This window comes from Pristiophorus japonicus, chromosome 2 (assembly GCF_044704955.1).
Source record: "Pristiophorus japonicus isolate sPriJap1 chromosome 2, sPriJap1.hap1, whole genome shotgun sequence".
Lineage (NCBI taxonomy): Eukaryota > Metazoa > Chordata > Chondrichthyes > Pristiophoridae > Pristiophorus > Pristiophorus japonicus.
In genome coordinates this window covers 328,823,026-328,838,809 of record NC_091978.1, presented here as the reverse complement: position 1 = coordinate 328,838,809, position 15,784 = coordinate 328,823,026, and the positions used below count along the sequence as shown (strand labels likewise).

Genomic DNA, 15,784 nt, shown 5'->3' with positions numbered 1-15,784 from the left:
AACTACTTCCTGGTAAATTGTAAGCATCTATAGCAACTTAACAGATGTTTTCTTTCTAAATCGATTTAGAAAAAGTTTAATATACAGTGAAACCACCTTAGAAGTAAAATTCACTTAAATCATGGATGCATGCACTTACCAGTGAGGATGCATGTTCCTTCACATGTTGTGACTAATTGATTTATCAAAATAAATGGTAAACCTGGTATGACAATAAGAACATTGGTACGACACTGCAATGAACTATAAGATAGTTATCATCATTTAATTCACCACATATAGGGCCCGAACTTGGTGGAAATAAAAAGTTCTGGAATGACCGCCCGGCAGCAAAAAAAACGACTTACGCCATGAATCTGGGCGGCACCGGGTAGGAGCTCCCAATCTCGCCGAGGATTGAGTAGGGCCCGGGGGCAGGGGGACACATAAAAATAAAAATTTACACAAAAAAACCCATTGGAAAACCTTCAGAGGATCCCATCTACCCGAGTGGCCCTGGGAGTCTCATGGCTTCATGTCAAGCATGAGCAATGAAACCTCCTGTTGATTACCATCTACCGACCTTCCTCAGCTGATGAAGCAGTATTCCTCCATGTTGAACACCAATTGGAAGAAGCACTGAGTGGGTACAGAATGTACTCTGGGTGGGGGACTTCAATGTCCATCACCAGAAGTGGCTAGGTAGCACCACTACTGACTGAGCTGGCCAAGTGCTGAAGGGCTGGGCCTGCGGCAGGTGGCGAGAGAACGACACAAGGGAAAAACCTATTTGACCTCGTCCTCACCAATCTACATGTCACAGATGCATCTGTCCACGACAGCATGAAGTTCCATCTTCACACTGAAGACACCCTCCACTGTGTTGTGTGGCACTACCACTGTGCTAAATGAGATAGATTCAGAACAGACCGAGCATCTTAAAACTGGGCATCCATGAGGCGCTTTGGGCCATCAGCAGCGGCAGATTGTACTCCACCACAATCTGTAACCACATGGCCCAGCATATTCCTCACTCTACCATTACCATCAAGCCAGGGGACCAACCCTGGGGTTCAATGAGGAGTGTAGAAGAGCATGCCAGGAGCAGCACTAGGCATACCTAAAAATGAGGTGCCAACCTGGGGAAGCTGCAGCACAGGACTACATGCATGCTAAGCTGTGTGCTATAAACAGAGCTAAGCGATCCCATAATCAACAGATCAGATCAAAGCTCTCAAGTCCTGCCACATCCAGTCGTGAATGGTCATTCATTCATAGGCAGTCCCTTGGAATCGAGGAAGACTGGCTTCCACTCCTAAAGTGAGTCCTTTGGTGGCTGAACAGTCCAATACGAGATCCATAGACCCTGTCACAGGTGGGACAGACATTCATCGGGGGAAGGGGGGGGGTGGGACTGATTTGCCGCATGCTCCTTCCGCTGCCTGCGCCTGACCTCTTAGGGCAGTCTTTGGCCAGGGACTCCCAGTTGTCAGTGGCGATGTCCCACTTTACCAGGGAGGCTTTGAGGGTGTCCTTGTAATGTTTCCGCTGCCCACCTTTGGCTCGTTTGCCGTGAAGGAGCTCCGCAAAGAGCAATTGCTTAGGGAGTCTCTTGTCTGGCGTACAAACTATGTGGTCTGCCCAGCGAAGCTGATCGAGTGTGGTCAGTGCTTCAATGCTGGGGATGTTAGCCTGAGCGAAGACACTGATATTGGTGTGCCTGTCCTCCCAGGGAATTTGCAGGATCTTGCGGAGACATCGTTGGTGATATATCTCCAGAGACTTGGTGTCTACTGTACATCGTCCATGCCTCTGATCCATACAGGAGGGCGGATATTACTACAGCCCTGTAGATCATGAGCTTGGTGGTAGATTTGAGGGCCTGATCTTCGAACACTCTTTTCCTCAGGTGGCCAAAGGCTGCACGTTAGAGGTGACGTTGAATCTCCGCATCAATGTCTGCCTTTGTTGATAAAAGGCCCCCGCGGTATGGAAAGTGGTCCGCATTGTCGAGGGCCGCGGCGTGAATCATGATGACTGGGGGGCAGTGCTGTGTGGCGAGGACAGGCTGGTGGAGGACCTTTGTCTTACGGATGTTAAGCGCAAGGCCCATGCTTTCATATGCCTCGGTGAATACATCGACTATATCCTGGAGTTCAGCCTCAGAATATGTGCAGATGCAGGCATTATCCGCGTACTGCAACTCAACGAGAGAGGTTGGGGTGATCCTGGACCAGGCCTGGAGGCAGCATAGGTTAAACAGCTTCCCACTGATTCTGTAGTTTAGTTCCACTCCAGCGGGGAGCTTGTTGACTGTGAGTATGGCAGCGAAGAAGATTGAGAAGAGGGTTGGAGCAATGATGCAGCCCTGTTTGACCCCAGTCCAGACGTGGATTGGGTCTGTAATGGAACCGCTGGCAAGGATCACGGCCTGCATGTCGTTATGGAGCAGGCGAACGTTGACAAATGTTTGGGGCATCCAAAACGGAGGAGGACGCTCCATAAGCCCTCATGGTTGACAGTGTCAAAGGCCTTTGTAAGATTGAAAAAGGCCATGTATAAGGGTTGGTGCTGCTCCCTGCATTTTTCCTGCAGCTGTCGTGCTGCAAAGATATGTCCGTTGTGCCCCGTAGGGGACGAAACCCGGACTGTGATTCCAGGAGGAGCTCCTCGGCCACAGGGAGAAATCGGTCGAGGAGAACTCTAGCGACAACCTTCCCAGTGGCTGCTAGCAGGGAGATTCCCCTGTAGTTGCCACAGTCGAACTTGTCTCCCTTTTTAAAGATGGTCACGATCACTGCATCTCGGAGATCTCCCGGCATGCTCTCCTCCCTTCAAATGAGAGAGATGAGGTCATGTACCCGCGCCAACAGTGCCTCTTCGCCATACTTTAGCGCCCAGCAGGGATTCCATCCGCAGCCGTAGCCTTGTTATTCTTGAGCTGTTTTATGGATTTATGTGCAACGATGGGGTTTCACTGAGGTGGTGGCGTGTCCCATGCTGTGGGATGGAGTTGAGAACACTAGAGTCAAATGCAGAGACTCGATTGAGGAGATCTTCAAAGTGCTCCTTCCAGCAGGCCCCGACAGCCTCAGTGTCCTTGATGAGTGTTTCCCCGTTCTTGGCCAGGAGTGGGGTGGTGCCTTGGGAGTTTGGCCTGTAGGTGGCCTTGACTACAATGAAGATTCCTCACATATCGTGGCTGTTGGCCAGTTGTTGTATCTCCTGTGCTTTCTCCATCCAACACCTGTTCTTTAGGTCCCAGGTTTTTTGTTGGACCTCAGCCTTGAGCCGTCTGTAACGTTGCTTTGCAGCATTACCATCGCCGAATCCCCCACCATCAACATCCTGGGGGTCACCATTGACCAGAACCTTAACTGGACCAACCACATAAATACTGTGGCAACAAGAGCAGGTCAGAGGCTGGCTATTCTGCAATGAGTGTCTCACCTCTTGACTCCCCAAAGCCTTTCCACCATCTACAAGGCACAATCAGGAGTGTGGTGGAATACTCTCCACTTGCCTGGATGAATGCAGCTCCAACAACACTCGAAGCTCAACACTATCCAGGACAAAGCAGCCTGCTTGATTGGCACCCCATCCACCACCTTCAACATTCACTCCCTCCACCACCAGCGCACCGTGGCTGCAGTGTGCACCTTCTAGAAGACAAACTGCAACAACCCGCCACAGCTTCTTCTGCAGCACTTCCCAAACCCACGACCTCGACCAGCTCTGAGGACAAGGGCAACAGTTGCTTGGGAACACCATTACCTGCAAGTTACCCTCCAAGTGACACACCATCCTGACTTGGCAATATATCGCCATTCCTTCATCGTTGCTGGGTTAAAATCCTGGAACTCCCTCCCTAACAGCACTGTAGGAGTACCTTCACCACATGGACTGCAGCAGTTCAAGGCGACAGCTCACCACTACCTTCGAGGGCAATTAGGGATGGGCAATAAATGCTGGCCTTGCCAGCGACGCCCACATCCCGGAACTAATTAAAAACACTCCCTTCTCTGTCGTTCCTCTGTTTATTTCTCAATCCTTAAATCATATTGGTTAAGGAAATACACAATTGCTTGTCCCGTTCACTTCGGTCCCAGATGCCCCGTTTCCCTTGCACATTCAACAACTTGCCATGCAAAAAAAATTAAAAACCTAAACGTGCATGGGCAAGTCTAACCAATGGCAGATGCCATTAGATGCCCTGGCACAGCAATGTCTGGGCTATTAACTTAAGAAAGCGACCAGGAGAAAGGAAATAAATTCAGACATGATTGCTATTTAGCTGATCATTTGGTGCTTCCATCCAAAAATATAAAATACACAAAGGAAAAACTGCAATATCATGCCATTTTCATTGGATTTTATTTTCATTAGGGTGTTAATTCTGAATACACTCCATCCTTATTTAATGGTCCTTGGGAATTGAACATTTTTCATATTAACACAGACACATGCTTTAATGAGTGTCCAGCAATACCATTAAATTCAACAGAAACATAATTATGGCTATAAAATACGACATTGCAAAAAATCTAGGATGAACAACACAGAAAACAAACAAATGAAACATTCTCAAAATGTGGTATCACAATTATAAAAAGTCACTAGGGTAAATTTCGGTCTTTACCACAAGCATCCACCTGATTTTCATTCCAATGATTTAAATGGAATGAAAAACAGACAGGTTCCATAATGGATGGGTGGGCGGTCCATTTCGACAGATTACCAACCATGTGGCGAAGACAAAAATTTACCCCAATGTGTTGTTGACATCAGTCAAAAGGAATAATGCAAAATAGTTTCCTTAAGAGAGAGCACTGTTTCAATATTAGCAAATATATGATTCATAAACATACCTGCATTGGACCTGGAATACACGATAAAACCCGCTCAATGTTCTCAGTCGTTACTTCTACATCATTCACTGCAATTAGAGCATCACCTGATGGGCAGAAGTTCAATATTAGTACTTGTACTATTTTAACAATTTATAGAAATTCACACTGTCAAATAAGCAAATACCATTTTAATCCTCAACTATTTCGACAAACACAGTTACTAATAGACCTTCTTATTTTAGGGTTACACAGTGGAGTCAACAGTAGATTCCAACATGAAACTTTGTTCTCAATTTAATTCGGATCGGTTCCAGTCAGAGAGCTTGGTTCCTAAATCAATAGAACCCCCTTCCTCCCCCACACCAATAAGCAGAACAATCCCCCAAGCCAATGCTTTCAAGTGGTTAGATCAAGAATGATATTGGCAGTAGCACAGGATCAGGTTATTTGTTGATCCTCTTAGCCAGTAAATAGTATGTAGACTGAAAAGTATTAGAACATATTTTTTTGTTTATGATGTAAATTAATATGTGCAAGTGCATTGCAAATTGGTTTAAAAAAAGCAGAGATTAGGGTAAAAGGTAGTTATTCAAATTGCAGGAAGATAGAAAGTGGTATTCCACAAGGACCACTGTTATTCATAATTTACACTAATGATCTGGATTTAGGAATAAGTAACTCAATATCAAAATTTGAAGATGATACCAAACTTTGGGGGTGGGGCATGGATGGCGAAGAATGCAAAAAGACATTAGAAAACGTGCAGACTGGGCAGTTAAGTAGCAAATGTACTTCAACATAGATAAATGTGAGGTGATGCACTTTGGTAGAAAAAACAGAAACATCACCTACACCTTAGAAAATAAGGAACTGAATGGGGTAGAAGAGCAAAGGGATCTAGGGATACAGGTGAAGAAATCATTAAAAGCAGCATCGCAGATCAGCAAAGTAATTAAAAATGCTAACAAAGCATTGGATTTATTTCAAGACGTGTACAATTCAAATGTAGTGAAGTTATGTTAAACTTGTATAGGATCCAGGTCAGGCCGCACTTCGAGTACTGTGCACAGTTCTAGTCTCCATACTATCAAAAAGGACATAGAAGCACTGGAGAAAGTGCAAAAAAGATTTATAATGATGGTACCAGAATTGAAAGATTACAGCTATCGGGAATGATTGAACAGGTTAGGGCTTTTTTCCTTCAGAAAAGAGAAGACTTAGAGGCTATCTGATGGAGATCTTTAAAATTATGAATAGTTTGGACAGGATAGATGTGGAAAAGATGTTTCAACTTTTGGGAGAATCGAAAACTAGGCGCCACAAATACAAGATAGTTACTAATAAATCCAACAGAGAAATAAGGAGAAGTTTCTTTACTCAGTGTTAGAATGTGGAACTTGCTACCACAGGAAGTGGTTGAGGAAAATAGCTTAGATACTTTCAAAAAGAAACTAGACAAATATACGAGAGAAGAGAATAGAAAGATATGCTGAGAGGCTGAGATGAAGTGGATGGAATGGGAGGAAACTTGTGTGGAGTACAAACACCAGCACAGACTAGTTGGGCCAAATGAGCCAAATTCCACATTCTAACACTGAGTAAAGAAACTTCTCCTTATTTCCCTGTTGGATTTATTCGTAACTATCTTATATTTGTGGCGCCTAGTTTTCAATTCTCCCAAAAGTTGAAACATCTTTTCCACATCTATCCTATCCAAACTATTCATAATTTTAAAGCTCTCCATCAGATAGCCTCTAAGTCTTCTACTTAATCTGAAACATTTGTAGGTAAATACTTGTGTGCACGAGACAAGTCTAGGAAACATTACTTTTAATTTTAAGTTATTAACATTAGGAAATGGGAAGATGTTTGTGCCTTCAGTAATAGAATGTTTGAAAATTGGCCCTATATTTTAAACCAAAGTTGAGTAGCCTAGATTAATTCAGGCTGAAATGTATTTGGCAGATTCATATATACTTGGTTGGTCACTTGGGGGGGGGGCAGGGAATTTTAACCCCCAAAATAGGTGGGAGATTAAAAAGTGTTAAAAAACTGAATCCTGACCACAACCCACCTACTTCCAGTTGTAACAGAAGTTGGCTTGGTGGGGGTATCCAACCCACTCCCAGGAGGCAGGTAGACAATTTAAATATTCTAATGAGGCTGGCGTGCCTCAGAATTAACCAGCATTTAAAATTCAACTGTGGCTGGTCGGGTTTCTTAGGCTTCGGAAAACCTGCCAGCTAAAGCAAAGCAAGGACTGTTGGATCCAGGATGATTGTGCCTTTACACTTGCCTCCTGGATTCAGCGTCCTGATCTCACCCACCCCCTGCGATCAGAGACCTCCAATTTCCCCCCCCCCCCCCGAAGCCTCTGATCGCCCGATTTCCTCCCCTCCAATGATAGTCAGGCCGGCACCGATGCTTCCTCCCCACTGCACCCCACCATCCACGATGATCCTTCGGGGGGCTGATTTCATCCCCAAGTTGTTTCCCCCCACCCCCTCCCCCAAGTTTGCTCAGCCTATAACCAATAACTAACCCTTTACTTCTATTCACTTAAGTCCAATGAGAATTTAAGATCAGATCTTCAGCTCTGCTTGAATATTTACTTACCAAAAACCTTGCTAAGTTGCAGTGTTGAATGTAAAGAAATGAGGCTTTATAGAGAGTGTTAAACCCCTCTCCGATCTCCTCCACTCTCACCTCCAACAGGTACAAGAAGCTCAAGGACTGCTTTGTCTCCAAGATTGAGACTATCTGATCAGCTGCTTTTGCCACTTCTTTTCTTTTCCCGAGATCACCGGGGCAAACCATGCCCAAGGTTCCGCCCTGCCCCGGCCCTGAACTCGCATCTTAGTAGTTTTTCTCCGATCTCCCTCATGCCCTCTTCAGGCTCATCTTGTCCATGAGACCCAGTTTCTGCTCCCTCGACACTATTCCCACCAAACTGCTGACTATCCAACTTTCTTTTCTGGCTTCCATTTTAGTTGACATTGTTAATGGTTCTCTCTCCTCTGGTACTGTCCGCCCTCCTTCAAATCTGCCGTCATCACCCCTCTCCTCAAAAAAAGCAATCCATGACCCCGCCCGTATTTGCAAACTACTGCCTCATCTTCAACCTCCATTTCCTCTACAAAGCTCTTGAACGTGTGGTCGCCTCCCAAAGCAGTGCCCATCTTTCCCAGAATGGCTCTCAAGGTCACAAATTACATCCTTTGTGACTGCGGCAAAAGTATATACTATCCCTCATCATCCTTCTTGACTTGTCTGCAGCCTTTGACATGGTTGACCATGCCACCCTCCTCCAACACCTCTCCACCATCGTGGAGCTGGGTGGGATTGCACTCGCCTGGTTCCATTCTTATCTATCTAGTCCTAGACAGAGACTTACATTCGCCCCCAGTTAAGCAACGCATCAATTTCAAAATTGTCATCCTCGCTTTCAAATCCCTCCATTGGGGGAAAGAGGGGTGGGGGTGAGGGGGAAAGAGGGAACCGTGGTGGTTAGCTCCAAAGGTAAAAGTGACCATTCCCATCTCTGCTGTCGATCCCCTCAGCTTGAGCATCGCTTGTTTGCTACAAAAAAGTTCACGTTTAAGCAACACCAAACCAGGGACTTCAAGAATACAACAGTTTCTCAGAACTTACAATATAACCCACACAAAACATTGGGAGAGGACCGCCCGCAGGCTAATAAAAAAGAAACTGACTCGATTGAACAGTAATTGTGGATGATATTTTAGAGGTCCAAGAAGAGTTTAATAAACTAAGTCAAAGTAGTGATGCATTGAACCAAGCTGTGAAAGAAAATTACAGGAAATTATGTAGTTTATTGACGGTAAGATTCCGCCAGGGCCAATGTGTAACTGAGATGGCAAGGTTGTATTATAGTATGTGTAAATTGGACAGAGGAAGTGACAGAGGGTATACGAGGTAGAAGCAAAGGAATTGCACCACCAGCTGGGGTCTAAAATCAGAACACTAGATGATCATGGATGATATTGGTGAATTTTAAGATAACTCGAACCAAGGAGTCAAGGAGAAAGGACATGCAAGTGCACCCACAAAAACATAAATCACTTGGGAACAATCAACCAAAGTGCATCAATCTAGAATCAATACACAGGCTAGTAAAGGGCATAAAAGTAGTTAATTAATAGCTTTCCCTTGGAGATGGCGGTGTTCTTACTTGTGCTTCACAATTTGAATATATTTTGCAATCTGGCCACGACTCTACCATGTGGGGGAGATTCTAATCAAACACCCCCAATCTTTTTATCGCCCAGAAAGGCAGGAATGGAACATAGGAACAGGAGTAGGTCAATCAGCCCCGCGAGTCTGCTGTGCCATTCAATTAGTTCATAGCTAATCTGTATCTTAACTTCATCTACCTGCTTTGATTCCATATCCCAACGCCGGGGCACTCAAAGACCCAGCTAAGAGAGCCCTATAAAGTCAGCACCTCACTGCTAACCTGGCGACCCTTGATGACCCCGAGATACAGAGTACCCACAGGGCTTGGTCTGCCTCCAGGCCACCATAATCGGTGCCTGCGAAGAGACACTGTCAATCAGCCAGGAAACACCAGGATTGGTTTGATGAGAATAACCAGGAAATCCAAGAGCTAATAAGTCGCAAGTGCAGGACATTTCTGAACCTAAAACAACTCAACTCGGCAGCAGCAAAGCAGCTTTACCGACGGCTTAAGGCCGAGGTCCAACAAAAAATCTGAGATCTAGATGGTGGGTGAAGAAAGCATAGGAAATTCAGCAGCTGGCCGACAGCCATGATGTGCAAGGGTTCTTCACCGCAGTCACGGCCAACTATGGCCCAAGCACCCAAGGAACCACCCCACTGATGGCCAAGAACAGGGAGACACACTCATCAAGGACATCGAGGCAGTCAGGACCTGCTGGCAGGAGCACTTTGAAGATCTCCTTAATCGACTCTGCCTTTGATACGAGTGTCCTCAACTCCATCCCGCAGCATGCTACCTGCCACCATCTCAGCAAAACCCCAGCCCTGCACGAGGTAGAAAAGGCCATCCGTCAGCTCAAGAACAATAAGGCAACGGGATCAGATGGAATCTCCGCTGAGGCACTAAAGTACGGTGGAGAGGCACTATTGGCACGAATGCATGACCTCATCTCTCTCATCTGGAAGGAGGAGAGCATGCCGGGAGATCTCAGAGATGCAGTAATCGTGACCATCTTTAAAAAAGGGGACAAGTCCGAGTGCGGCAACTACAGAGGAATCTCCCTGTTGTCAGCTGCTGGGAAAGTCATCGCTAGAATCCTCCTCAACCGTCTTCTCCCTATGGCTGAGGAGCACCTCCCGGAATGACAGTGCGGATTCCGTCCACTATGGGTGTTATGTATGTATGCTTGGAGTTACTAGCCACCAGGGGGCGCCACTGTTGGAGGTCATTGGGCTGTACGCACGGGTGTGCGGGCCAGGTATATAAAGAAAGCCACCATGTAATGTGGGCAGTTTGGGTCCGAATAAAGTTGAGCCAGGTTTGCACCTGAGTGAGTTTACAGTATTCAGTCTATCGAGTTATTACATACATAACAACGGGGTACAACAGACATGATCTTTACAGCGCGACAACTGCAAGAGAAATGCAGGGAACAGCACCAACCCTTGTACATGGCCGCCTTTGACCTCACAAAAGCCTTTGACACTTAACCGTGAGGGACTATGGAGCATCCTCCTCTGTTTTGGCTGCCCCCAAAAGTTTGTCGCCATCCTCCGACTCCTCCACAATGACATGCAAGCCGTGATCCTGACCAACGGATCTACCACAGACCCAATCAACGTCCGGACTGGGGTCAAGCAGGGCTGCATCATCGCGCCAACTCTCTTCTCTATCTTCCTCGACGCAATGCTCCACCTCACACTCAACAACCTTCCTGCTGGAGTGGAACTAAACTATAGAACCAGTGGGAACCTGTTCAACCTTCGTCACGTCCAGGCCAGATCCAAGAACGTCCCATTCGCTGCCGTTGAACTACAGCATGCGGACCTACAACATGGGCCTTACACTAAACATCCGTAAGACAAAGGTCCTCCACCAACCTGACACCACCACATAGCACAATGACTTGGATGAAGGGACAGTGTAATGTAGCCAAGTTTGCTGACGATACAAAGATGGGAGGAAAAGCAGTGTGTGAGTAGGGTTCAAAAAACCTGCAAAAGGACATAGAGAGGCTAAGTGAGTGGGCAAAAATTTGGCAGATGGAGTATAATGTTGGAAAGTGTGCGATTATGCACTTTGACAGAAAAAAAATCAAAGAGCAAGTTATTATTTAAATGGAGAAAAATTGCAAAGTTCTGCAATACAGCGGGACCTGGTGCATGAATCACAAAAGGTTAGTATGCAAGTACAGCAAGTGATCAAGAAGGCCAATGGAATCTTGGCCTTTATTGCAAAGGAGATGGAGTATAAAAGCAGGGAAGTCTTGCTACAGTTATACAGGGCATTGATGAGGCAGGAGAGAGAGAGAGGCTGGGAAGAGAGACTCACGAGTGGGGTGGAGGGGGGGGGGGGGTGGAAAGAGTTGGATCAGGCTCTTCCAACCCCCGTACAAGGGACATCGTTGGAGTGGATGATATCCATGACTGTCACTATTCACTTCATACCCAATAAACCTGTTAACAATCTGTACACAATGCCTGCCCCATCTCTGGTTGGGTGGTGGGGGGGAGGGGGCAGAAGATGTACCTGCGCTGGGGTAAGGCACTTCAGCTGGGTGAGGGATGTACTTGGACTGGAGTAAGGCACTTCGGCTGGCTCTGTCCTCTGTCGCTTCAGGAAGTCAAAATGGATCGACTTACAATTTGCAAAGTCACTGAGACCTTGGGTTGGGGGAGTTCCAGTTACACATTCCTGTGAAACTTCAGCTTGTGGCTTATCCTCCAAGGGGACCAATCACAAACAAAGCATGTTGACCATTTTTGCAGTACAAATAAGAACGTCCCTAATGAAACTCCATTTTGTCATCTTTTGCAATAATCCAGTCACTGCATTTTAATTATTGCTTGTAGTCACACAACATAGTTTGGGATTGACTGAACAGCCATCCATCGTAAGCAGCCAGTCTTGTTTAATCTGGTGTGAGTCATTACTAGAATATCAGTTTCACAGTAAAATGGAGAACATAAGTCAGTCCGTTATACTCGGAGGGCATAACAACATCTATAATTTGCAACGTTGCACACCGAACTGCACAGTAGTTCTTTAAATTGCTAATATATCTCTAACATTGACACCCTGTTTAAAAGCAGCACATAATTAGAAAAGCTGTCCAAATTTCTCTCAGAACCAGATGGTTCCAGTGCATTCACAAACAAAACAAAATAAATTCTCCTGCTGCTTGGTTACCATGGTATTGAGGGCCTGCAGCATTGGCTTGCCGACCTGCTAACCTTTAACTCAACCTTTTCCGACTTAAATAGCTTCCACATCCATTTCAAAAGTACCATTTTTGCCTCGAATGGCATTTGAACTTAAACTTGAAGTTTTACTTCAGTTTCAATAATTAATGCCATTATTGGCACCTCAAAATGAATGTCACATAATAATGAGGATTTTTATATTACAGAAATAATGCAGAAAGAATATATGGAAGTTCAGTATTACATTAAAGGAATATGCTTAGGTTCCATTTCAAATGCAATTGAAACTAATGGTGATGTTAAGCAGTCTGTTACATTCCCTGCAAGTCTAACTGTGTGCGGTCATTGCAAACTGTTTTTGGACAGTACTGCAGTGCACAGAAGTTCCATTGTGCTGCACCACAGAGTGGAAAAGTGATGGTTTGAGCTCACTATTCTTAACCAAGAAAAAGATGACTTTCTAAAGATGCACAGATCAAATCTAGAGTTGATGTTGCCATTCAGCCTCATCTGAGTGGCCTTGTTCAATATATCCAATGAACCATTTTACTTTCATGCAATGGATTCCCACCAACTGCACGATACTGGCACGCACGATACTGGCACATTAACCAACCAGTTTCAGCAAGACAGAATAAATGACAGCAGATGTGATCAATGACTGCTGTACTTCACCAAATATCAAACAGGAAACATTTAATTAGACTTATGTAGGACTTGGCAGCCTACCCAACATCAAGTAAATACGATTGAACTGCATTTTCAAAAGACAGCCTGGAGAATATTTCTTTAAACAGGCTGGCTGTATCCCAACAAGGTGATTCATGAGGAGAATAATATTTCAAGCATTTTCAGATACTTAACAGTCATAGAACCATAGATGATTACAGCACAGAAACAAGCCATTTGACCCACCAAGTCTGTGTTGGTGTTTTGGTCCCCTCCTCAAAACTGCGTTGCCTAGCTACCGACTACATCCCTCTCGCTAACATCAATCAGAGGCTGAATCATACAGTTCACAACCTAGGTGTCATATTAGACTCTGAAATGAGCTTCCGGCCACATATCAGCGGCATAACTAAAACAGCTTATTTCCACCTCTGTAACATTGTCTGCCTCCGCCCCTCTGCTGTTGAAACTCTCATCCATGCCTTTGTTACCTCTAGACTTGACTACTCCAATGCACTCCTGGCTGGCTTCCCACATTGTACCCTACGTAAACTTGAGGTCATCCAAAACTCGTCAGCCCGTGTCCTAACTCGCACCAAGTCCCGCTCACCCATCACCCCTGTGCTCGCTGACCTACATTGGCTCCTGGTTAAGCCTCGATTTCAAAATTCTCATCCTTGTTTACAAATCCCTCCATGAGCATCCCTGATTATAACTGCTCAACCATTGGTGGCTGTGCCTTTTGTTGCCTAGGCCCTAAGCTTTGGAACTCCCTTCCTAAACCTCTCCATCTCTCTACCTCTCTTTCCTCCTTAAGGCGTTCATTAAAGTCCACCTCTTTGACCAAGCTTTTGGTCATCTGCTGTAATTTCTTGTTATGCGGCTCGGTGTCAATCTACTTGTTTTATTATAACACTGCGAAGCGCCTTGGAATGTTTTACTACATTAAAGGCGCTATATAAATAAAAGTTGTTGTTGTACAAGTTACCATGACGACGACAACATCATGTATTTAATAACACTTGTAACATTGTAGCATGATGTCCCAAGGGGCTTCACATGAGTCTAATCAGACAAATGTTGACATTCTATCAAAGGAGGAGATATTAGGGGAGGTAACAAAAAGCATGGTTAAAGAGGTAGGTTTTAAGGAGGACAGAGTAGTGGAGATATTTAAGGAAGGAATTCCAGAGCTTAGTATCTGGACAGTTGAAGGCACAGCCACCAATGATGGGCAAAGAAAGTGGGGGACATAGAAGAGGACAGAGTTGGAGGAATGCAGAGCTCCTGCTCCTCGCCCACCTCGGGGACCCCGCTGCCGAATGCGTTACTCTCTTGCGCCCCGCTGATTTCGGATTCGGCTCCAAACTGCGTTTCCGACCTCTGCCCGCTCACACCCCTCGTCCGGGCAGGTAAGTGATTGGGCTGTTTGATTAGTAAGTATCTCTCTTTCTCTTTTATAAACAGATAAGTTTAATTAGAGGGATGGCAGGGCAGCTCAGTCCTGTGGAGTGCATATCCTGCGGCATGTGGAAAGTCCTGGACGCTTCACACAGCCTAGACAACCATGTGTGCAGGAGCGGTCTCCAGCTTCAACTGCTCGAGCTCCGCGTTTCGGAGCTTGAGCAGCGGCTGGAGTCACTACAGTGCATCCGCAAGGCTGAGAGCTACGTAGATAGCACATTTCAGGAGGTGGTCACCCCACAGCTTAAAAGCATGCAGGCAGAGGGGCAGTGGGTGACCACCAGAAAGAGGAAGAATGCTAGGCAGGTAGTGCAGGAGTCCCCCGGAGTCCATCTCGCTTTCCAACTGATATTCTCTTTTGAGTACCGGTGAGGATGATGGTGCTTCTGGGGAGTGCAGCCACAGCCAAGGCACCACAGGTGGCTCAGCTGCACAGGTGGAGAGACAAAGAATAGAAGAGCTATAGTGCTAGGGGATTCAATAGTTAGGAGAATAGAGATGCGTTTCTGCGGTCATAGACGTGACTCCAGGATGGTATGGTGCCTCCCTGGTGCCAAGGTCAAGGATGTCACAGAGCGGACACAGGGCGTTCTGGGGGGGGGGGGGGGGGGGAAGAGGGCGAACAGCTAGAGGTCGTGGTACATATTGGAACCAATGACATAGGTAGAAAGAGGGATGACGTCCTGCAGGCAGAATTTAGGAAGCTAGGGAGAAAAATTAAAGGGTTGGATCTCAAAGGTAGTAATCTCCGGGTTACTACTGGTGCCACGTGCTAATATGAGTACAAGAATAGAACGATAGAGAGGATGAACGCGTGGCTGGAGAGTTGGTGCAGGAGGGAGGGCTTTAAATTCCTGAGGCATTGGGACCACTTCTGGGAGAGATGGAAGCTGTACAAACCGGATGGGTTGCACCAAAACGCTGGGACCAATATCCTCGCGGGGAGTTTTGCTAGTGCTGTTGGAGGGAGTTTAAACTAGCTTGGCAAGGGGATGGAAACCGGAGAACAAATTCAATAGGGAAGGAAGTAAAGCTGAAATTGAAAAGCAAGAATATAGAAAGTGAATTTGTAAGACAGAGGAAACAAGGGTTAGTAAGTAGTAATCAAGTAGGTCTTCCTGTGCTAAATGGTATATACTTCAATACAAGGAGTATAGCGAATAAGGCGGATGAGCTGAGAGCACAGGTACACACTTGGGAGTATGTTATTATAGCCATTACAGACACATGGCTGAAAGAGGGGCAGGTTTGGCAGCTCAATATTCCTGGTTACAGGATTTTGAGACAGGACAGAGAGGGAGGTAAGGGGGAGGGGGGGGGGGGGCGGTCGCGGTATTGATTAAAGAAACTATGAGGAGGGATGATTAGTTAGAATTATCATCAAATGAGGCCATATAGGTCGAACTGAAAAATTTAAA

The 15,784-nt window shown here is 45.8% G+C and overlaps 1 protein-coding gene across 3 annotated transcripts in view; it reads right to left on the bottom strand.

The window, feature by feature from the left end:
* Positions 1 to 15,784, bottom strand: part of intu (inturned planar cell polarity protein) — a 194,174-nt gene that overhangs the window by 119,708 nt on the left and 58,682 nt on the right. For all 3 annotated transcript variants that reach the window (XM_070871827.1, XM_070871828.1, XM_070871829.1), the window contains exon 3: positions 4,848 to 4,933. In XM_070871827.1, coding sequence (XP_070727928.1) covers positions 4,848 to 4,933 — 86 coding nt within the window. The remainder of the gene's footprint in view (positions 1 to 4,847; positions 4,934 to 15,784) is intronic.